Raw genomic sequence first — 24,006 nt, forward strand, 5'->3', positions numbered from 1 at the left:
TTCAGTCCCCATAAAAATGCTCTCTGATCCCTGAGGGCAGCTGCCTCAGTCCTCAGTGACAAGAACCTGTTTGAGAAGGGAGCAGGGTAGTAAGTGGCAAGCCAGAGCCACAAGGGAGGAGGATGAGTGGAGAACAAAGTGAGAGACCCAAGGACAGGTGAACATTAGCCCCAAATTTAGTCAGACCAGTAAATCAGCTGCTGTGGAGTTGATTCTGACTCATGGTGACCCCATGTGTATCAGAGTTGTGCTCCATAGAGTTTTCAATAGCCAATTGTTTTGGAAGTAGATCACCAAGCCTGTCTTCTAGGGTGCCTCTGGGTGGACGTGAACCTCCAACCTTTCAGTTAGCATTGGAGTGTGTTAACCATTTGTACCACCCAGGGACAGGGTCCAAAGACAGGCAAGGAGGAAACCAGTCCTTGGAAGAGCAGGAGGCCCTACAATCTGACCCCTGCCTTCCTCCTTGTTTCTGACGTCTGTGAGTTACAAAAGCGGTCAACGATGGTGGGGTGGGAGGGGGTGTCTGGCTGGAGAAGAGGAGATCTGGGGGACATGTATACAAACGTGTGTGTACAAACCTCTGAAGAGCTGTGCAGAGGCAGAGACAGAGGTGAGCTCTCTGAAGGCCCAGGAAGCAAGGGCTGAATCTGAGACCTTAGATTGCCTGAGGGAGGGAAGGATCATCTCCTCGAGGGGACTGCAGTCCAGGCTCAGTGGGAGTGGGGCTCAGGCAACACTCAAGGATGGCCGATTCATTTCAACCCTGAGATTCTATAAATTCCATCAGTGTGGGCTTGGTAGAAACTCCAAGTATCTATAAGCTTCACAAGAGATACAGGAGAGGAAGGAGGGGAAAAAAAGCCCACACATGAATGTACTCTTTTTATATAGAATTTGTACAATATATTTCTCTTCATTTGCATATTTTACTCACAATTTAACATCCTTTTTACAGGCTGAACTCACCCAGCTGATATAATCAAAATTCTTTCTTTCAACCAAATAAGAAAAATTCAAAATTGTAAACCCGTAAGAAAACAAATTAAAAACGATGATGAAAATAAGTCACTCCTCTCGTTAGGAACAGTGTTTGTACAATATATATGATTTGGAACAGAATTTCTTTCTAGATTAGGCACATTTTCCCACGACACCTTTATTTGGGCTGGTTTTATCTCATTCTAGGCAGCCCTGCCTCCTAAGGAAGGATCAAGAGGTCACCCCTCATTGGGGACCATGAGCTACGGGGACCCCCGACTCGCTAGGGCCATAGGAAGCCGGCCTTGGCTCGGCACCGCCACCTAGTGGCTGGAAGCAGAGGTGGCAGCGGGACTGAGGGAGGCCAGGCCAGGCAGGGCCCTGCAGGAAGAGAGCAGCAGCTGTGTGTGAAGGGAAAACTTAGCCTTGTTCCAGGCAAACTGAAGTACAGAGACCAAAATAGTGAGGGGGGGAGGTATATGGAGAGAAGCTAGAAGGAGTCCAGCGTTTATTTACAAATTATCTTCCTGATGGGAGGGGTGGGAGCAGAGCTGGTGGCAACTGCCCCAGGGGTCTGGCACGCCCCTCTTCTTCACTCAGTCTTCTGAGGTGTGTGTGGGGGGCGGTGGCACGGGGAGGCTAAGCAGTGAGCCACACTGACTCCTGTCTGTCTCCCAGGCAGTCTCAGTGACTCCGAGCCCATGAGGGAACCTCTGCTCCCAAGCACCAAGACTTGTTCTCTGTGGTCTCCTCTCGGGAAACTCCTCCCTGTGAGACCTCCTTGGCTCTGGGCGGCAGGAACTGTGGGGCCTTTTCTGGGGGTGCAGGCAGCTTGCGAAGCAAGGCCAGTTTTGGCAAAGAGCAGAGGATGGGAAAGGGGTTTCCACTGAACAGGCAGCATCGGTCTACTCAGGTCCCAGCAACATGAGGCGACAAAGCCCAAGCTGCCACGTTAGGGCGGTGGGCCCCAGATTTTAGGACCCGCCCCATTTGTTTCTGTCTCATTTGAATTCTCCCGTCCGTGACGGCTCCAGGTGCGCCCCAGGACTTGGTTGAGGATCTAATTCTAGGGCTGCAGAAGGTCACTGTACCTTTCCTCCTGATCCAGAAGGCAGAAGAAGCTCCCAGAACCTGCAGTCTCAGGCCCTCCCAGCCCAGGCTCCTGCAAACCTTGCAGAGGGGTCTTCAGAGGTCAAGGGGCAAACTGGGTCCTGGCCATGCCAACCCACCCACATCTGGCCCTGGCTGTGGACGTCCTTCCTTGTGTTTGGCCCTGTGTGGTGGCACGAGCATTGGGTCCAGACACCCACAGCCGCCTCTGGCATTGCTCATAGCGACAAGTCCTACTAAGGGTCCACAGCCCACATGCCAACCCAGCTTTATGCTCCAAAGCTTGGCTTTGGAAAGAAGATATAATCAGCACTTCAGGGCAAAACTAAAACCATAAAGAGTAAAATGTAAAATAGCACTCGCTAGAACTAATATAGTTATTGCTAGACAAGTGACAGCCAAATAACCACGCAGCGTCCCCAAGGTGGACATGACGATTACCAATGACCATCAAGCAGAAATAAAATCATGTTTTTTTTTTTTTTAAGTTCCTAAAATAAGATCTCCTTTGATAACACTTCAAGTCTTTAGGTACAGAAGCTAAAGACTATTCCTCAAGTTCTGCTACCTGCACACCAACCAAGCCTGTCCCCCTTGAGGTCATCCCTCTGAGGCCCCCTGAAGGGAGTCAGCGTGGTTCTGTTCTAAAACCGCCAGGTACAGACTGAAATACGTTAGAAAAGCAACAACAAAAAAGGGCTGACTGATGTGCGGGAGCAGGCGGCTGCTGGCTGTTCCCAAGGGCACTTGTTCTCTCCGAGTGTCTCTGGGAGGGGCTGGGTCGCAGGGATCCGGTGGTGACCAGAAGGGCTCTCACCAGTTTTGGTTTGGATCACCCAGTCTCAAGAAGCAAAGCAAAAGAGGAGTTCCCATGCCAGGCCTCTGCTGCTGTGGGTCTTGCTGAGAAAGGTCGCTCTGGGCAGACTCCGTCTTCACCCAAAGGGCAAGTGGAGGCAGTTCCAGCTCCTCCCTGGCCTTCTGCAGGGACAGACCCTGGAGGAGGCTGGTGCGCACGACCTTCCAAAGGGCCTCCTGGCTGCCCGTTCTGAGTGCTCCTGCATGGCTCTGCCCATTCCGGCATGCTGTGGTGCGTGCATGTGTACTAGTCTGTGACACCAGAGTTCCCGTAGACGTCGCTGCTGTGTGTTCCAATCAGAGTGGAAGTGGGAGCTCACCGAGAGCTGGGCGCTGATGCCACAGAAATTTACCTGAATGCGTTTAGATGTCTGCTCTGCAATCCCTTGGACAGATTAGCCTGAGTCATGCACGCCACACCATGGGCTAACACTCGACATTCCAGAGGAGGGTGGCCTTGTTTGGGTAGTTGATGGCCAGGCTGATAGCAGCAATGTTCTGCAGAGCCTGAGGGAGGGAGAGAGAGGAATCGCAACGTCAAGAACCATTCACTTGCTCATCCACTCAGTGCTGATGGAACAATACCCACAGCTGAGCACTCAGGGTAGGCGGGCAGAAAAGAGCCAGAGGTGGCTCCCCTCGCCTGGAGGACTCCCTGCTACAGCGAGAGACACAAGGCTACAGAGATCACGTGAAAACGCCGACCGTAAGGTAGACCTCCTCACTGCCATGAGAGGGACAGTGATGATGCTGTGGGGGTTTGTTGGACGAAGAGGGTACTGCCTGCTGGGAAAGATCTTTAGGGAAAGGGAAGTACACGAAGGTGGAGAAGAAGGTCATGGCACACATAAGAAATGAACAGCCAGTTCTGGGGGACCCAGAGTTGGGACAATACTGGGGATGTGACGCCCAGGAAGCCAGGCTGAGTCTGGCTTTCATGCTGAGGATGGCAGTGGGGGGTGTCGGGGGCAGGGAGAAGTGGAACACAGGGAGAAGTGGAACATGGCCCAGTCCCCTACGTCAGCTGTGGGAGGGCCAGAATGAGGGTGAGGAGGCAACAGACCGGACATGGGGGCTGGGGAAAGGAAGAAGCCTACAGTGATGCTGCCATATTGAGCTTTCTTTGCCAAAATTGTCAAATGTCAAAATTTAGTCAGATGGGGCCATCAAGCCAGTGAGGGTGGTGGCAATGTTGGCAGGTACCTGTCAGGAAAGAAGGGGGCTGTCACTCAGCCTACAGGACTCAGGAGAATTCACGCAAACTCATCTGTATTTGAGTGGGGGGTTTCCACGTCTAAGCAGACACTCCAAAGCCTGCGCCCTCTTTTTCCTGAGAAAGCTTCCAAGGAGCAGAGTGGGGGCTCTGGCTGGGAATCCCAGCTTGAGGCTCACTGAGATGTATCCCTGGACACATCTCTCCCTTCTCTGGCCTCAGTGTCCCCATCTGTCAATGTGGGGTCTTGACCACATGCTCTCTAATATTCAAGGATTCTGTAAGTCAGAGGTTCTCAAAGTGTAGTCTGGGGCACTGGGTGTTCCTGAGGCCCTTTCAGGGAGTCCGCAAGGTAAAAACTATTTTCATAATAATATGAAGACATTATTTTGCCTCTTCCACTTTCATTTTCTCACAAGTGTACAGCGGAGTTTTCCAGAGGCTAACGTGTGTTGATACAACAGACCAAAGGCAGAAATAGACACGTAAACCCAGCTGTCTTCTAGTAAGTCAAACATTAAAGAGATCTGCAAAAGTGTAACACAATGCCGCCTTTCTCAATATTTTTTTTGTCTTCAAAAATATAGTTTTTTCTGGACTAAACCAAAAACAAAGAAGTTTCCTGAGTAAACTGAATGCTTCGAAGGTCAGCAAAGCAGGGGCAGGGGTTTGGGGACTATGGCTTCAGGGGACATCTAAGTCAATTGGCAAAATAAGTCTATTAAGAAAACATTCTGCAACCCACTTTGAAGTGTGGCGTCTGGGGACTTAAAAGCTAGCAAGCGGCCATCTAAGATGCATCAATGAGTCTCAACCCACCTGGATCAAAGGAGAATGAAAACACCAAGCTCACAAGGTAATTATGAGCCCAAGAGACAGAAAGAGCTACATGAACTAGAGACTTACATCAGCCTGGGACCAGAAGAACTAGATGGTGCCCGGCCACAACCGACTGACTGCCCTGACAGGGAGCACAACAGAGAACCCCTGAGGGAGCAGGAAAGCAGTGGGATGCAGACCCCAAATTCTCATAAAAAGACGAGACTTAATGGTCTGACTGAGACTAGAAGGGCCCCGGCGGTCATGGTCCCCAAACCTTCTGTTGGCCCAGGACAGAAACCATTCCCAAAGCCAACTCGTCAGACATGGATTGGACTGGACAATGGGTTGGAGAGAGATGCTGACGAAGAGTGAGCTACTTGTATCAGGTGGACACTTGAGACTGTGTTGGCATCTCCTGTCTGGAGGGGAGATGGGAGGGTAAAGGGGGTTAGAAACTGGCAAAATGGTCACGAAAGGAGAGACTGGAAGGAGGGATCGGGCTGACTCATTAGGGGGAGAGTAAATGGGAGTATGGAGTAAGGTATGTATCAGTTTATATGTGAGAGACTGACTTGATTTGTAAACTTTCACTTAAAGCACAATAAAAATTATTAAAATACATATATATATATACTTTTTTGCAAAACATGCTATTTATGTTAACATGAAATGGGTTATTATTTTTAAATAATTAAATGAATGTTTAAAATTCTTCCCAGTTCTAATTTCTAACACAGTGTATGTCGTTACATATTACGTACAAAATCAAAAGCTTCCTAGGGTCTTCGATAATTTAAAAGTGTAAGGGGGTCCTGAGACCAAACAGCTGTCAGAAGAGGATTTCTCCCACCAGGGAAGCAAATTAGATCCAGAAACATCTGAAACCTAACGCTATGGAAACTTCAGGCGTCAGCCAAACTGTAAATTTAAGGCATTGGCTGTTTTGGTTTTGAAGACACAAATTCTTGCTGGTGTCTTCTGACCCCATAGTTTAATACAAGTGACACTGATAAATGGGGCTTGACCACTCGCTCTGAAAACCAGAAGGAAATTATTGAATTGGAACCAGTGCCGCGTAAACTTAGGATTCTGTCCTCATGATGCAATGCACAGAGACCCTGCGTCCTGGGTGATGATGGAATGGTGCCGCCCCACCAAGTGAGCTGCCACAGAGGTCCAGCTCTGCTGGGGGCGAGGGTACCTGTGCTGCGCAGCGGAGAAGGTGGTCGTCAGTGGTTAAGGCCAGCAGGTAATCCTGCAGTAAGCCAAGCTCCTGTGGAGAGAGCACAAGCTCTGAGCACAGGGCTGGGAGCCCCGTGCAGCCCATAGACAGCACTCGGGAACCCCCACCCATGAAAACAAAAGCCTCGAGGGGGTAACCGCTGCCCGCTCCACCAGGAACTTCATGATACCACCTCATGAGAACCACGGAAGGAGCTGGTCACCAGGCGCCTGGTTCTGGTCTGGCTCTGCCCCTGACTGACCCACAGGGTAACTGGGCAGGGACCTCCCTCCTCAGGTCAGTTTCCTCATGTGTAAAATGAGGGGAATGAACTAATGAACTCTGCAAGGCCCTTTCATCGCTCATATTCAATGAGTCTTTTGTGCTGAGGGAAGAATAAAAAGAGGAGGAAGAAGAAAGAACCCAACCGTTTTATTTTCCAAAACTCACTGTTGTCAAGGGCTGGTCCAAGGCAGATTTCTTCCCCTTTGGCTTTAAGCCTGACAAAACAAACAGCCTTGGTACTGACCTGAGGGCTTCCCAGGCTGGGAAGAGGTAAGGACCCCTGACCGTAGGCCAAGTCTGCCTCCCTGTGCAGCCTACAGAGACCCTAGAGACCCCAGGGCTTGGGACGGGGGCTGTGAGATCCGCCCTCCTGCCCTGCTACTGAGGAGGCACGGTATCCCCTGTCCAAGACCTGGGCGAGAGGCTGGCAGGGCCCTCACCTGGGCACGGTTCTCAGTGACGAAGAAGAGCTCTGTGAGGGCCCGGTGCAGTGGGAGGAGGATGCCAGGCTGTGTCACGTCCTCAGACAGGCTGTACTCCATCTGGGTGAAAAGCTTCCATAGGGGCTTTAACAGCGTGAGGTCACAGAGGTCCCTGCGGAGAGCCACAGGGGCAAGGTCAGCATGCACAGGCCCCTGCAGGCCAGGCTGCCAGAAGCTGCAGCTCGGGCTCTGCCCCAGCATCCAGTGAGGTGACTGTAAAACAGTCTCCCCACCTTCAACACAGCAAGAGAAATAAGGGAAGGGGCAGAGCCTAAACTTCAAAACAGCTGGCGGACATTCATGGTGAATTCCTCAACATTTTTAAAACGGTTGTTAGGAAGAATCCAATGACAATGGAAAAATCTTAAGATAAATGTTACATGGAAAAAAAGCAAGATATAAAACCATATATACAGTATTGTGGAACCATACAAAAACAGCAGCAAACAAACGCACCAAAAAATGTTATCAGTAGTTGTTTCTATTGGCTTTCTAAATATTCTACAATGCTCGTTGCTTTTAGACTCAGGAAAAAAAAAAAAGACCCATTTAAACGACAACCATTAATATGATCTTAGGCTCATAAAACACAAGAAGTGTGCAGGCAAGGTGGCCCCGGGCAGAAATCCTTTCCGTAAGTGAAGCAGAGCCCTTGCGGTTAGAGCCCTGTGCAGGGCTGGGCCCACGGTTTTCACTCAGAGGCAGGGCGCACTTTAATTCCAGCTCAGCTCCCGCCAGAGGAGAAAAACTATGACATACGTTATCCTCGGGAACTTGCATCCTGGTTTCATATGTATAATCTCAGATTTTGGTTTTTCCCTTTAACGTATGACTTGAAAAAGAATTCTATACATTTAAAACTAAACTTGGAGTCAATCACTTTCCTCTAGAGGAAGAAATCTCCTTAAAGTAAAGAAATGGAAAAAGTTCGGCTTGATTCTGACAGCTTCACAGCGGGTTTTCAGGAAAGCACTCATGGTGTAAAGTGAACCTGTACTGCTGTGGCTGCGCAAACGGCCCGTCTGCCATTCTTCCCTCGGAGCCTCCCGCCTCGGCCCCACTAGTCTGGCTCTGGGTGAGGCCCACAAAGCCAGCCCTTCTCTAGAATCTCCAGGGTGAGCGAGTGTGAAACCCCGAAGGGTGACAAGGCATTCTGGGCTGGAGCTAACTGGAAGGAAGGTTGGTGATGGCCATCGAGCTGTGCCAGATGGATCCTCGATGGAGCCAGGAAGGGCCCACCCGTCCACACACAGTGGAGATGTTACATGTTTCATACACATCGTTCAACTAGACCATTCTCATTGGAAGCCGCTCTCAAGGCAGCAGGGCTAAGCCACGTCGGGCTAGTGACCCCTGGTGTTTGCATAAAGAAGCGGTGGTTACAGCGATCACGCCCAGCTTTTCCTCTCGTCTTCCCCAGCCCACGAACCAGCCATCACTTTCTCCTCCCTGACCTGGAGAGTCTTCTTGAATTTTTATAATCACAACTCCTTATTACAGACAACCTGATATTTGCATGCTGTCAGCTCACTCTGATCAGCTTTCTCTGTGTCTGTGTGTCTTAAAGGTGTAGGAACCAGGGACAGTGAAGTCTTAATAGGTGAGGTCCCCTCAAGGGGGTGAGGCTGAGGATGATGTGTGTGGCATAGGAGCCTTATGAATTAAAACAGGACTGACACCCTCCCCCTGAGATGAGAAACAGGACAGTTATGTCTCTCATTCCCACTGTAGTGGAGGTTCTGGCTAGTGCAAAAAGACAACAACAAACAAAAAAACAGGTTACAGGGGTTGAGAGGAAGAAATAAAACTCATTGTTCACAGATGAGATAACTATACACTGAATATCTACATATAAACTTTCAGAGTTTAGCAAAGTCAGTGGACATATGGGCAAAAAACAAACAAACAAAAACCAAATCCACTGCCATCAAGTCAATTCTGACTCATAGTGATCCTATAGGACAGAACAGAACTGCCCCATAAGGGTTTCCAAGGAGCACCTGGTGGATTTGAACTGGCAACTTTGTGATTAGCAGCCGTAGCTCTTAACAGCTATGCCACCAGGGTTTCTGGATATACGGGCAATATAACAAAATTAATTATATTTCTATATGAAGTCCCCAGGTGGTGCGAATGGTTAATGTACTCAGCTGCTAACCAAAAGGTTGGCGGTTTGAGTCCACTCAGTGGCACCTCAGAAGAAAGGCCTGGCAATCTACTGAAACACTAGTCACTGAAAACCCTACGTTGCACGTTCTACTCTGACACACACGAGGTCACCACCCTGACACACACGGGGTCACCAGGAGTTCTATGGGGCACAGTCCTACTCTGACACACGTGAGGTCACCAACAGCATGAAAAACATCAAATACTTCGGAATAAATCGAACAAAATGTTTTGCAAGTCTTCTACATAGAAAACTGTAAAGTATTACTCAGAGACACTAAGCGAGACCTAAACAGTGGAGGAACGTATAAAGTTGTGGACTGGAGGGCTCAGGGTTCTGAAGGTCGATTCTCCTCGGGCTGATCTGTGGGGCCAACCCAAATCCCGTCAGCTGAGTTCTGTGTGTGTGTGTGCACGCGTACACGTGCATAAAAATTAACAGCTAATTCTGAAGTTTATATGTAAATGCAAGAGGTCAAAAATAGCCAAGACGATCTTGAAGATGAAGTACTAAGCTAGAGGATTTATATTACTAGATATGCAAACTTACTATAGAGCTATAAATTTAAGACCTTATGTAACAGCACAAGGATAACCAAATAGATCAATGGAACCAAGGAGACCAGAAACAGAGGCATATCTATATGGACACCTGACTTATGACAAGGTGGCACGGCACTTGGTGAGGGCAAGAATGGTCTTTAGAGTCAACTGGAGTTTCATATGGAAAACTTAACCTTGACCCCTACACTTTATCTCATATTCTAAAATCCAGGTAGACTGTAGATCTAAATGTGAAAGGAAAGACAATGGCTTCTAGAAGATAACACACAAGACTAGCTTCGTGACCTTGGAGTAAGGCAACCATTTCTGAAATAGAACTCAATAAGCTCTACCATAAAGGAAGTGACTCATGAATTAGCAGACATTAAAATTAGAAGCCTCTTTTCTGCAAAGACACCATTAAGAGACTGAAAAGGCAAGTCACAGAGTGGGAGAAGATAACCCTAACACATACACCTGACAAAGCACTTGTCTAGAATGTACAAAGAATTCCTCTAAATCCATAAAAAGAGACAGATAGAAGAAAAATGGGAAGAGACTTGAACAGGTCCTTCACAAGAAGATACCAAATAGAAAATTACCAAATGACAATATATTCTGCCTCATCAGTGGTCAGGGAAACACAAATTAAAACCGTAATATACCACTACATACCACCCACAATGTCTAAAATTACAAAAAAAAAAGCCTGACAATATTAAGTGTTAGCAAGAACGTGGAGAAACTGGAAGGCTGTGCACTGCTGTCCTAAGTGTAAACTGATATAACTACTTTGGAAAACTGCTTAGCAGAATTTACTAAAGCTGAATGTGTACAAACCCAAAGACTCAGCAATTCCACCCAAAACAAATGCATACATATGTGCGTTAAAAGTCACGTGTAAGAGTGTGGATAGCACCATTATTTGTACTAGCCCCAAACTAGAAACAATCCATGTGACCGTCAACAGTAGAATGGGTAGTGATATATTCATATCACGAACTTTTATACACTAATGAGAAAGAATTAGTGCTTCATACAACAACCTGTGAATCTCTTCATGTGATAAGCAAATAAAAGCCAAACATACAAATCATACCTTTTTTTATGTCAAGTACAAAGACAGGTAAGAGCTAGAATGGTGGATGCCTTTGGGGAAGGAGGGTGGGTGATGACTGGGATGGGAAGTAGAGGGGGGCTTCTGGGATGCTTATAATTTTTTATTTCTTGATCTGAGTGGTCCTTCTACGGGTGTGTTAATGATCATTGATCATGCTTAAGCTACACAACCACCTTCAAACCAACAGAAAATGTCAAACTGTTCACCCCTCCAGAAACCACTGCATTCTGATCCATGATGCTTTTGTGCCTGTGCATGCTTTATTCCCTCCACTGGGGACTCCAAAATACCCTTCAACACCCAGCTGAACCCTGGCCCTCTTTGTGTAGCCCTCCCCAGGCTTCCTGGGGTGCTTCCTTCCATCACAGCACTCACCCACGACACATGGTAATTGTTTCCACGGCCATCTTCCCCACTGAGTGTAGGTGCCCACAGATAGAAAGTGCTCACTTCAGGTACGTCAAAGAAGCAAGCAAACGAATGGCCCAGCCAGCTGCCAGCTTACCTGTGGGTACAGCATCGCACGATCTTCAGCAGTAAGTGGATGGCTTTCAACCGCTGATGACCAGTCTGGCGGCAGGCCACACCCACCAGCCATTCCCAGATCCTGGCCAACGGCAGGTGCGGCACAACTCTTTCTTCCGACAACATCTGCTTCAAAATCTCGAATCCTGGCCAACCCCCCACCCCAAACATAGGTATTTTAAAAATAAAGTCTAACAACTGTGTGCGTTAAGATTTACGCATGCTCAGGTATTAATAAATAGGATGAAACAATTATGATCACTTAAATTTTGCCAGATGTCAAACCTTTCGTAAAAATAATGTAGGAACAACGCTTTCAGTTCCTCCTCTTCACAAAAAGCCCTGGCAAATTCTAAGAAAACAAGTCTTATTTAGACCCTGACGGAATGACTCTTCCAGCTGGCCCCTCAAATTTACAACTAGCCAACCATGCCACATCAAAAGTGACAGGTGTGGGCTTGTGGGATGGATTCTGCTGAAGTCTTAGAGAAAAGCATCTGCTTTGATGTCAACAAAGACCACGGAAATGACGCCCACCCCCCGCCACCCTGACCAGAGTGCCCGTGGCAGGCAGATCGCCCAAACAGGAAGACCAGGACACTCACCCGTCTGGAACCGTCCCAGGTGCCCAGCCGTCACAGTGAATTTGTAGCCCCACTCAGTGTTGCTCATGTCAGAGGTAAAACGGTAATATAGAGTATCTCCTGGGTCACACAAGAATCAGAAACAGATCAGGAAATGGGAGCAGCAGGCAATGGCAATTTAGGTGTTTCTGAGGAAATATATCAAACTCATTTTGAAATCCTCCAATAATTTCCCTTCCTCATATTAAGAGTCTACACAACCAAATATTTACTACCTGGAAGCTCAAAATCCTTCCACTTCTGTTGTGACCCGCTGAAATTGTGCCGGTCCTGCTGGAAGTCACTGCTGCTGGACATGGCCAGCTCGTCACAGCCCTCCTCTGTATTGCACTGAGAATCAAATTTGATTGAGAGGTAGATGGCACCAGGAATGTGAACTTTATCCTAGGAGGGAAGCAAAAGCACCTCTGTCACTACTCACTGGATATTCACTGAGGGTTTGCCTCCTGCTCAATGGCCTGTCACGGGAACTAGGGACGTAAGAATGGTGAGTCCCAGCCCTGGCCTCCAGGAGCTCTCTGTCCAGCTGGGAAAAGGAGCTCACGCATGGCTGCAAACGCGCACATAGGCAGAGCAAGTGGACATGGAGGGGCGGGCTTCACCCGGAGGAGGGAGGGAGGGCAAAAAAGAGCTTACGATGAAGGGACAGGGATAGTTCAGGCTGTCCTGAAGAATGAAGGGGATGGGGGGAGCCCGTCAGAGGAGGGGGGCGGCAAAGAGGGTGGCAGGAGGCAAGGCAAGAGGATGCACTTTCTGGCAAAGGAAACGGCACTGGGAAGGTCTGACATAGTTTGATGTGTCTGTGCTAAAGGGTGTGCTTTGTGTGCACATACGCTTGCGGGGTAGAGAAAGGCGGACATGGCCCTGGAGAGGGTAGTGGGACAGGTACTGAAGGTCTTGTGTGCTAAAATGAGGCAGTCATACTGTATCTGGGCAGCAGGGGAGCCCTGGAAAGACTTTAAGCAGGAGAAAGCCTTGGTCAGGTTTGTACTGTAGAAGGTCACCCTGATAGCTGGTGGTAGGAAGGCCAGGGCTGGGCCAGGCGCAGGTGCCACAAAGGAGCAGCTACGGCACCCCCAGAGAAGGGGGAGGAGCGTCTGGTTGCGGTAAAGAAGACAAGGTGATGCTGTTTGGAGTAGAATTTGGTGGCTGATGAGATGTGTATATGTGGGGCCTGGGGAATGGGGATGGAGCCCAGGAACAGAGGGAGAGAAGAGGTTTAAGCTTATTCAGAACAAAATCTTAGCTGACCAGCAATCAACTCTAAAGGAGTTTCTGTCATCCACCCTGTTGCTGCAGGGCACCTCCAATGATAAGTGAGAGAAGGTTAGACACTGAGACCCTGCCAGGCCCAATACTTTAAAAAGGGCTAAAGAAATGCAGGTAGGCATTACATCAACGAGAATTGAGGCCACCCCACCCTGCCACATCCAAACTCCTACCTCTGTCCAGATACGAAGTTAAGGCTGGAAAAGATGAGGCTTTTCAGTTCTGGGTATGGAATTACACAAAGGCTGCTGGGATCTCCAAGGGTGCGGCCAGGTCATCAGGAGAAGGTTAAAGAGCAGGGAAACTAGACTCACACTCAGACTCCCTGCCTGAAGATGCCAAGAATACGTTCTAAAGAGTTGCTTCTCTAGGGCCAGTGGGCTGTGTTTTTCTATTCAGGAAAGGTCAGGAGAGGGGAAGACTTGGCTGTGCAGAATCCCTAGCTTTAGCAGGCCAACTCAGCTTGGTCTGAGGAAGAGACTTCTTGGTCAGGGCTCTGTTAAAGAGCTGCTGTGGAAGTTAGTGAGCTTGCTACTCAGGGTCCCCTCGGAAGTCCTGTCAGCGCGCACCCCAAGGCTGGTTGAGTCTGGCCGACCTGGGTCGTACCTCAAAGTTGGTGTTGTTGTTGTATGGGTGTTTTGACTCCCTCACTTGCACCTCCATACCCGGCTCCTCCATGAACTGGCAGGCAGTCAGGGCCATGGTCCCCAGCATGTTCTCCCGGCAGCCTCGGAGCACCTTCTGCAGGATCTGGTGGGACACATGGCGGGGAATATGAGGGTCTGCAGGGCCCAGGGCTGCCCCATCAGGAGGAACAAAGTGTCTATTTCAACCCAAGATTCACCTGAAGGGGCTGGCCTCACCTTGGCCCCTGAATTAGCCTCTGCACTTGAAGGGGCCCTTTCTGTATATTGGGACACCACAGACCTGTCAAAATAACTACCACCATAAGGAGGTCTGAAGAACTAACAGAACCAATCAGAAATGGTCCTGGTCCCTGAAGAGTTCCCGGCCTAGCGGTGCACGGACAGACAGACAAATAATTACAACACAATGTGATAAGCGTGCAGAGAGAAGAGAATTAGTAGCTCCATGGGGCAAGAATGGGGGAAGGAGATGGAGAGAGGGAAATGTTTGCCATTTCCAAATGAGAAATACAGCGAGCAAACCCGGCAGTGTCTCCAGGGCTGTGAGGCCGGGGGAGGACTGAGAGCACGCAGGAACAGGTAGTGTTCTTAGCTGGGCACATTAAGGACAAGAGGATAAATTAACCTAATAAACCCTGGATGAATCATGTGACGTGTGTGTGTGTGTGTGTGTGTGTGGCTGGCAAGGTGTTGGAATGAAGAAGGTACCAAATGTGACTCAAGATTTCTACACTTGGAGACTGGGAAGATGGTGACGAAGTTTTCTAGCCCCACTGGCAACAATGCCCAGGGCTCCTGAGTTCTAGATCAGGATGCTTCCTGCCACGCTGGGTCCTCTGCTTCTACACAGCAGGGGACAGAAAAGCTGCTTCTGGCTCTATGAAGTTTGTTGACCCAGCAGTATTATCAAAGGACAAGTTGAAGATACGGTTAAAAAAAAAAAAAGAAGGTTTCTTAACTTTTACAAGTGAAACTTAAAATTAGAGAGCTGTGACAGACCTAGCAAGACCCTCAATGCCATCATCTAGAAGCTAGGAACCTTGCAGAAGCCTCCTTGGGTTGCTTTCTTCACCTGCCAACTGTCTGCCTCGCAGGGTTACAACGTGACACAGGTGTAAGTGTTGGCAGTGTCTGACCCGGCACAGACAATCTAGAAACGATGGTTTCAAACAGAAGACAAAGCCTCACTGGAACACTCCCTATATTATGGGAACAGGCTATCAGAGAGCTGTAACTAATGGTCCCCTGGACTTAGCATTATGTCCCCCAGGAGCCATGTGAAGAGACAGGCTGGCAAGGAGATGCGGACTTGTGAGCGTGACAGAAAAGGAAAAAAGCGAAGGCAGGCTTCACTGGACCATTATTTCAAACATTCCTTGAGCACCAAGTCGGTCCTAGGTTTGAGCTCGGCTCTGGGCCAACCTTCAGAGAGCTCAACAGTCAGCCTGCTTAGCTACATCCACACCTGTTGGGATGCTGTACAGCCACACAGGAAACCCACTCCAGGGGGGCCAGCATGAGAGGAAGTTTGTTCAAAGACCTTGGGGGCAGCAGAGATGGGGGAGGGAGGACAGAGGAGGGGCCTGCTGGGGTGAGTGCCACGCTTGGCCTGCTCAACTACCTTCTCCCACTGTTGCTTTTCTTCCAGCTGCATCAACATATCCAGAATGTAGGTCATGTGGGCAGGGCCACTTAGCTCCAGGACGTCCTCGTTCACCGGCATGTGCCCCGGCCACTCGGCGAGCAGTGATGCGAGCACATGGCGGGCGTACAGAACAGCCGTAGCCTCATTCACGCGGAAAAGGTAGTCACGTACAGCCCTCTTACTCTTGCAGTTCAGCTCCTTGTGCAGGAGGGCAGCGCTCTTGCTACGGCGCTGCATGGCGTAGCTCTGCTGCAGTTCACTCTCTGTGCTGGAAATCAGCTTCTGTGTCACGGGATTCGACTCAGCAGTGGCCTGCTCACAGCGTGCTGGCCGGGACTGCAAACCCAAAGGACCACCATTACACAGGCCTGGCCTTCTCACAGTGGGAGGCACTTTGTTTCAAAGGTGGAGACTACATACCAAGCATGGCAAGATAATCATGTCCGTATCCACAGCTTTTGCGCTCTGCTCTTCCAGTCTCAGACTCTTACTGGGCTGCCACTTCTGAGCCAGGGTCCGTATCCTTTCATCAGTGGTGAGCTCATCTCCATCGAACCTGAAGAAAAGCGCCCAGAGTTGAGGACACGAGTTATAGAAAGTCAAGAATTTAACCTGCACTTCGGCTCGGCAGAAAAGTTGATCAGAGTTACTTCCCCGTTACTGTAGAATTACATGATCAATTTCCGTATTTCACTAAGTGGACTCACAGCATTCATTTATTCCTGCATGCAGATATGCATGTGTCCTCGTGGCAGAGAACACAAACTGTCCCCCAGGATCTGTTCTCTCGGTCTATGCTTTCAGAAAAGGAGCCTCAGTGGTACAACGGTTAAGTGCTCGGGTGCTACCCAAAAGGACAATGGTTTGAACCCACCAGTCGCTCTAAGGGAGAAAAGACTTGACAATCCACTCCCGTAAAGATTACATCATAGGAAACCCTATGGGGCAGCTCTTCTCCGTCCTGTAGGGTCACTATGAGTCAGAATCGACCCGATGGCACATAGCAACAATAGCATACTTTTAGAAACAAAGTTCCCTGAAGTTTTATTAGGACACATGATCACCCAGCTAGAGAACATAGGTGCCAGCATCCCCGCAGCTAGACGTGGTGCTGCGACTAGGTTCTTGCCATGGGAACGTGAGTGAAGTGTGCCACGTCCAGGGCCTACCCTTGAACAACTGGGGTAAAGATGCACTATCCTTCTCCTTCCTCTGGGCCAGAACACAGAGGTGGTGTTGCTCAGCTTGTGTGGACCACACAGATGAGAACAACATCCTGGGGCTGCTGGGTCACCCTGTGGAACAGAGCTGTCCACCCACCCTGGACAGCTGCCTGCCTCTGGACTGTCGTGTGAGAGAAGAATAAACTTCACTTGTCCTTGAGCCACATTGCTGGGTTTCTCAGTTACAGCAGGTTAGATTGTGCCTAACCAATGCAGCCCTGCTTCATCTCACAAAGGATTGGAGGCAATATATAAGAAATATGAAATAAAAATAGGAGAAAATAAAATTAGAATTTAATAAAACTACAGTACGAGATCAAAACTAGGATATCGGGGATGGAGGAGGAGGTTGGAACACAGATATATAAAGTTTTTTCACCCTTTTAAGTGCTGGGCCCAAGAACTAGCTCTCTTGGCAAAGAGGAAGAGAGTACCATTAATTTTATCCTAATTCTTGAGGAAAAAATGCAAAAGTAATTTATAGTTGTGAAAATAAGAAACTGTACTGTTTGCTCACAGGGATTACATATAAGAGAAACCTTGGTGTCTCCCTCAATTTCTGCAACTGTAAAATGAGTTTACTCTAAGAAGCAGATGGCAAATGTAAAGTTTTCCCAAAAGGAACATACAACACACTTCAAAGGTGATCCGTGCGATGCAGCCTGGTCAGTTTCCGCGTCATAATTTCTGAGAACTAAAGACGAGTTCTCCGCCTGCTCCTTTGCCCTTCAGGAGTCTGTACTCAGATCTCTTCAGCAGGAAGTATGGGAGGTGCTCTTCCTCCCTCATGCGTTCTCTCAGTAACCGTACGTCGTACGTCAGCGTCATGCGAACGTCCTTACCTCTTCTGAACCTCCAGGAAGAAAGATTCGGTCCTTTTCATCTGCAGTTCATATATGGCCCGGAGCACATGCAGAGGGGCATTGAGGGCGTCGTGAGCCATCTGAAGACCACGGTGAGGAAGCAGAAGAGGGCAAAATGCTTCACATGTTAGTGATACGCTGAACTCAGAAGTGATATATTTCAAGTTACTATGGGTTGTAATTAAAAAACATCATATGGTACTTTAAAAAAGCATGCAAAATTATCAGCACTAAAACATGGATTGTAAAATCCATGCTATTATAAATCAAAGGAAAATATAAAACACTGGAACACCAAGAAAAATACTGTGTCGACAAAATACAATGCTAATAGTTAATAATTACCCACCACACTGTATTCACTGCTGGATTCTCTGTAGCTCTCCTACTCAAATGTGGTAACCAGCACATAATTTAAGTACTGTCCTTTCTTTGATTTTTTTAACGGTATTTGTTTTTCTGACATCCACCTAATACTCTCTGCGTGCTCTTCAAACCCTCAGCCATTTTCACATCACTCCACAACAGAGTGGTCTACCCAGGGAAAGTTAGAGTGTATGTCTGAGAAACTACGAGGTGGGGGACTACCACTTGGTAGTTCGCGGATGGCGTTTAGTAAGCCCCGGAAATTGAATGCAAAATTTTACATGCGAGTAAATGTGTATTTGAACGCGCATTTTATAGACGAGAGGCCTAATGGTTTTGTGTCCATGATCCAAAAACATTAAAAACTGTTGCCGTAAAGGCTTTTCTGGGTCAATTCTGCCCAATACAAATTGAGTCTTTAGGATGTGAATTCTCAGGACACTAGACTCAAGCACTTCCATGTGAAGACTAAAACAGTCCAGGTCAAAGATAATCCAACCCCCAGAATCCTTTGCTCAACCCACATGATGACCCAAAAACATACCAAGAAACATATTCTGGTGGGTTCATCCAGGCCTTCAAGAGGGTCTAGCTTTTTCTGCTCCGTTTCACTGGGGCTGCTGACTGATCGCTCAGCCTCCTCCTCTTGGTCTTCTTGCTCGGTGAGCTCCGGGTCTCCATGCTCCGTCAAGATGTTCATCTCCTTTTTTGAGGAGTACAGCATGATGGACAGAATCTACACAGAAAGAAAGCCGGGCAGGGCAGCAGTGAGAACTTTCACCGTGTGAGAAGACTACGTAGCTCTTTAACCATCTAAAAAAAAAAAAAAATTTAAGGGTACAAAAATTTTGACCTAACTTCATAAAGGTGTTCAGAACTCACAAAAAGAACGTGAAATTAGCAAACAAACACAAAAACATGTTCAATTGTACTTGCAATAAAAAAATGCTTTTTTACACTCAGTATAAATTGATGTCATTCTTTTAGAAGGCACTTTGGCAAAATGTCAAGAGCTATAAAAGCGGCCATATCCTTTGACCCAGTAATTCATCTTTTGGGAATAATGTAAAACACAGAAAATGTTATATTCATAAAATGATCAATAAAGCATTAACAATGGCAAAAACTGAAAACAACCTTCATGTACCATCTACAACCATTAAAAATGTTGGCTATGGGACCTAGACAGCAACTTAAAAAAATGTTCATCATATGACCTCAATTTATTTAAATACCACGTGCACCACAGAATCTAAATTTATGTATATAATACAGAAGCAGCACAGGGGAAAAAATCAGAACAAACATCAAAATGTTAATGGCAACTGTGTTTGAGAGCTAAGGTTTAGGGATCTGCTTTCTATTCACATTTTCTGGAAGGTGGTTTTATTTTTAAATAATAAAAAAATTAATTAAAAATATTTCAAAAGAACAGAAGTTCCACTGCTCTCCAGGTTATCTGTTATGTTTCAGCATATTTTCCCTTAAACCTAACAAAATCCTTTTGGAGAAACTAAGAACAGTATTACTTCCAGTTCAGGCCTCTGTGACTGACAACAACCAGCTCCCACTCCCACACATGGCAGCAGCCCTTCCTGGGCCTGAAGCTGGCCCTCGGCACAGGAAGTCCGTATGGAGCCATAGTACCTCTGCTATGAAAAATTAAAGGCCCAGGGAGAACAGTCATAAAACTAAAACTATCAACTAAATTCCTACATAAAATAAACACAAGTGAGGACAGATTTAGAAACTGATTTTAGTTCAGAAGAACTTTAAAGGGAAATAATAACTCAAGGACATTCTTTATTACCATGATATAATGGTCAGCTATGTGTTTCCATAAAACACTTCTCTCCCAATGGTCTTTGAGCCGACATAAAATTCATTTGCCCGGGCCCAAGGGAGAATAGGTGTCATCATCTCTATTTCCAAATGGAAGAGAGAGGTAAGGCAGTTTTAAAAATGCCCAGGATGAGAGCAGTAGGGCAGAACCAGCTGTAACTACTGACGCCTGACTTCCAGGCAGGTAAACCTGCAGCACGTGGTGGCAGCAGGAGCCCCCCGGTCCCTTACTTCCAGATCCCGGAGGAGCCACGTTTTACTGAAGCCGGTCCCTTTGCTGCACTTTTTCACCAGCAGTTTCAGCACATCGGTCTGAAGGAAGGTAGCGTGGGTCTCTTCAAAACCATGAGCCTGCCAGGCAGAAAAGAATGATCTCTACCATCTCAGAAGGAAGAAGGAAGCCTTTCTCAGAGCCCAGCCTCAGCTGGTGGCCCACACTCACCTTCTGGTGAAAAATAGAGAGTTTTAGGGCGCATGAAACTCTGAACCTTAGCCATCATCCTCTCTTCTCATTCACTCTTTAATCATTCACCAAGTATTTCGGAAGCCTAGCACATTCTTCGTGCTAATTCCTACGCCAAGAACAAAATCTTTATGTTTCTCCCCTACTCTCAACATTCCAAAAGCTTCCCACTACCTTGAGACTAAACTCCATACCCCTAACATGACCGACAAGGTCCTACCTGGCTCCCCGCCTCTTCTCTGGCCTCATCTCCCTGTTTGCACTATCCTGTAGCCCTGGAGGTTCTTCCTGCTCCTTGACGACCATGTCTGTTTCTGCCTTAAGTTCTGGGGACTGCTGCTCTCTCAGGATGGAATGCTCACCCTGGTTTCAGACGGCCTTGTCTATCTACCATCTCAAACGTCATGTTCTCAGAAAGGCTTGTCCTGACTCATGGCAGTCTTCCTTGAAGTCTCCCTTGCCAGTTAGACTGTAAGCTCCAAGAGAGCAGGGGCCTTCTTTCTAGTTCACCACCACACAGTCAGTCCCATTTGGCATTTGGTAACACTCAATGAACGTTTACTAAATGGAGGATTCAAAGACAGAAATGGTCTCTGCCCTCAGGAAGCTTATTTTCTCTTTCCTACTATAATGTAAAGAAATAAAACAACAGCAGATTGTGATAAATGCCATAAAATTAACAAAGAACAGATACACAGTCTCAATCCTAAAACTAAACACTCAGGGCTGGACCAGAGCAGAAATGGCATTTAGTCCAGTCTCCCTGTGATGCCTATATCCCTCTATGACCTCCCCCAAGCAGTTATCCAGCTGCTACTGAACACCTTTCAAAGTCAAGGAACTCACAAACTTTTCGTATTAGCTCTTTCTTTCATGGATGGTTCTGTTGGGAAGATCCTAAAAATGAGCTGAAATGCATCTCCTCAATAGGTCCTCCCTCACAACACCCTTCAGGTATTAGCAGAAAAGAATCGTGTCCCCCACAAGTCAAGGCTTCCCATCTCCAGGCCAATCATGCTCCAGTTTGTCTGCCTCCTCCTACCTCAACTGCTAGACCTATAGGTCAAAGATCCCATAGGATACTAAATCCCCTAAACCTGATGGTAAACCAGGAGTTGTGGGAAGTGAGGGAAGTGAGAAACTTTTCAGTCCCTATTTCTACTGATCTTCTAGAAGCTCACCTTCTAAGGTTAAGGTTTTGTGTCAACTTGGCTGGGCCGTGACTCCCACTGGTTTGGCAGTTATGGTGTAGCCTGGCAGCTACGTAATGACGTGATCACCTCTACAATGAGATCTGCAATGATGTGATCACCTCATGATGAGAGCTGCTATGAGCAGCTAATCAGGTGAAAGGGAGTTTCCTTGGGGGTGTGGCCTACATCCAATATAGGTGGACTTTCTGGCAAAGCTCGCTGGTTTTTACTCCCTCTGGATCCTGAGGCTGGCTCCTCTTCATCTGACCTCCAGTTCTTGGGACTTGAGCTAGCAGCTTATCTGCCTGTCCTGGGATTCATTAGCCTCCGCTGCCTGTGAGCCGGAGGCCTGCTGTCTGGCCTGCTGATTTTGGGTTCACCAGCACCTGCGGCTACTTTGAGTCTGGAGAAGCCTCCAGCCTGACCCACAGACTTGGGCATTCCACTCTCTACAACCACATGAGCCATTTCCTTGATCTCTTTCTCTACATATATACATGTACACACACACACACACACACACACACACACGTGCTTTACTGGTTTTGCTTCTCTAAAGAACCTAGCCTCATATAAAAGGTGATGTCCCTATGAAGTAGTAGTATCTGGTTCCATGAAACAGTACTGAGGAAACACAAAGAACCAAATAGTGGGAAAATTCTATTTCCTCATTAAAGTTATACTTGTGCAAAAAGCCCAAACATTCCTAAAAATAATCAAGATCCTGTGGTCACCCATCCATGACAATTGGATGGCATTTCCTTCTAGTTAACCCCCACAGATGTTAATTCACGACCAGAGTCATTCCCCAATGGAAGAGACTCGCCATTACCTTTAGTGTTTTATATAATCCTTTGAGGGCCAGGGACAGGACCCAGGTTGCTTCCACAGCCTCGGGACAATGGGTGTCCATGCTGGTTTGCAGAAGGTGACTGACGATAAAGGCAAAGTGCTGGGAGTACTGGCTCAGCTGGGCCTGAGAGTCGCTGCCCTCCTGTTCGCCTCCCTTCTGGACCAGCTGATAGTCCTTCACTGAAGGACGATGTCAGGCAGGAAGAGAAAGGTACAAAGAGTAAGGTCAACGCTTCCTGCACTAAGTCTATTCCCCAGTATTGCCTTACTACAGCAAGAACTGCAGACCCCAAAACACAAATCTCCCTGACTTCAGTCCCAGCCATTATATTAAGGCCAGCTTTTAAACAAGCAGAACACTGAGAAGATATATGAAACAGTGGTTTTCAGACACTGGGGCAATAGGTAGTGCAGAACCATAATCCCTGAGAAAAGGGGCATAAACTAGGCGAGTCCTTTGACAGTACCAGCTGTATGGAGGCAGTTTTCAGGCTGCAGAGGGAGCAGAAATCCAATTAGAGTCCAGCAGTCTCAATGAATTGAGGGGACAGAGATCCAGGTTCAGGGAAGCCAAGGCAGCCAGAATTTATGGGGCAGGATACCACAGAGAAGGGAGTTACACATGTGCGTGCACACGCAAGCACACACACACAGAAAGAAAGAAGAAAGAGAGCTGCTGAGGCCTGCAGAGGGTTCCCCATGAATCTCTGGCTGAGGACTGATCTGCATGTATGTGAGAGGAAACCAACTAGAAAAGGGGCGGGAGCTACCAAAAAGCCGTAGACAGAACAATTCCTGGGGCTCACACAGAGCGTGGAGTATTTTGTGTTCCTACCAGTGACAGTGGAAAGACCTCGTACCACGAGGAGCACTGAGAATCCTGGAAGGGTACTGCCTTAGGAGTTGGGCTAAATGGGTCCTAGATTAAAAGCTGCACTGGATTTATCCTAACAAAGCTTAAAAGCAGATCCAAAAGGATCTAATTCCAAGTAACTTACCAGCACACCAGAACAGAAATGAACACTATTTAAAGGAATACAAAAAAAAAAATCCAGCATCCGGCACCAACAATGTGAAATTCATACGTTTGGCATGCATTAAAAAATTATCAGGCATCCAAAGAAGCATTAAGATGCCTATATTGGCAAAGAAGAAGATCTCAACTCAGCGATCTAGACTTCCACCTTAAGAACTATAGAGAAAAAAAGCAATTACAGTCATGCGTCACTTAACACCCACTACAGTTCTGTGAAATAGGACATTACGCAATTTGGACGTTGTATGAACACCATATCATATACAGGCACTCCTCGAGTTACTTGCCCAGTCCCACCCACTGTTCTGCCCGCCTGAGGAACAGGAGCAGCATGCTTGCCAGACAAAGCTCAAGAGCTGTATCTACTGGATACAGGAGGCTGGCCTTGCCGGGTGTGCAGCTGTGGGCCAGGCTGGGGTTGACTGGAACTGTGCGCATATCTCGGTGCAAGGCAGGAGACATGGGGCGGGGCGGGGGGGGGGTGGTGGCGTGCAGAGGTGGCTGCAGGGACTGGGCAGAGAGTGGGTGTGCAGGCGTCAGAAGTAAGGCTGGCAGTGGTGGCCCTGGCTGCCAATGTTCGGTTGGTGCCACAGCTTTCTGACCATGTGCAGCCGCCACTTCCACCACCCAGTGTCA

The 24,006-nt window shown here is 47.8% G+C and overlaps 1 protein-coding gene across 11 annotated transcripts in view; it reads right to left on the reverse strand.

The window, feature by feature from the left end:
- Positions 1-883: 883 nt before the first annotated feature.
- The window catches only part of ZZEF1 (zinc finger ZZ-type and EF-hand domain containing 1), a 121,496-nt gene continuing 98,373 nt past the window's right edge, over positions 884-24,006 (reverse strand). For 9 of the 11 annotated variants that reach the window (XM_064271591.1, XM_010596515.3, XM_023556310.2 and 6 more), the window contains 13 exons: positions 22,315-22,514; positions 20,058-20,177; positions 18,529-18,720; positions 17,598-17,698; positions 15,953-16,088; positions 15,509-15,868; positions 13,847-13,990; positions 12,187-12,355; positions 11,933-12,031; positions 11,308-11,473; positions 6,929-7,082; positions 6,183-6,254; positions 884-3,453 (listed from right to left, as the gene is read on the reverse strand). In XM_064271591.1, coding sequence (XP_064127661.1) covers positions 3,373-3,453; positions 6,183-6,254; positions 6,929-7,082; positions 11,308-11,473; positions 11,933-12,031; positions 12,187-12,355; positions 13,847-13,990; positions 15,509-15,868; positions 15,953-16,088; positions 17,598-17,698; positions 18,529-18,720; positions 20,058-20,177; positions 22,315-22,514 — 1,994 coding nt within the window. In that variant the 3' untranslated portion in view covers positions 884-3,372. Of the gene's footprint in view, positions 3,454-6,182; positions 6,255-6,351; positions 6,704-6,928; positions 7,083-11,307; positions 11,474-11,932; positions 12,032-12,186; positions 12,356-13,846; positions 13,991-15,508; positions 15,869-15,952; positions 16,089-17,597; positions 17,699-18,528; positions 18,721-20,057; positions 20,178-22,314; positions 22,515-24,006 lie in introns of those variants that run through there. The other 2 variants (XM_064271594.1, XM_064271595.1) reach the window with 2 other exon arrangements.

The sequence above is a fragment of the Loxodonta africana genome, chromosome 18 (assembly GCF_030014295.1).
Source record: "Loxodonta africana isolate mLoxAfr1 chromosome 18, mLoxAfr1.hap2, whole genome shotgun sequence".
NCBI classification, from domain to species: Eukaryota; Metazoa; Chordata; class Mammalia; order Proboscidea; family Elephantidae; genus Loxodonta; species Loxodonta africana.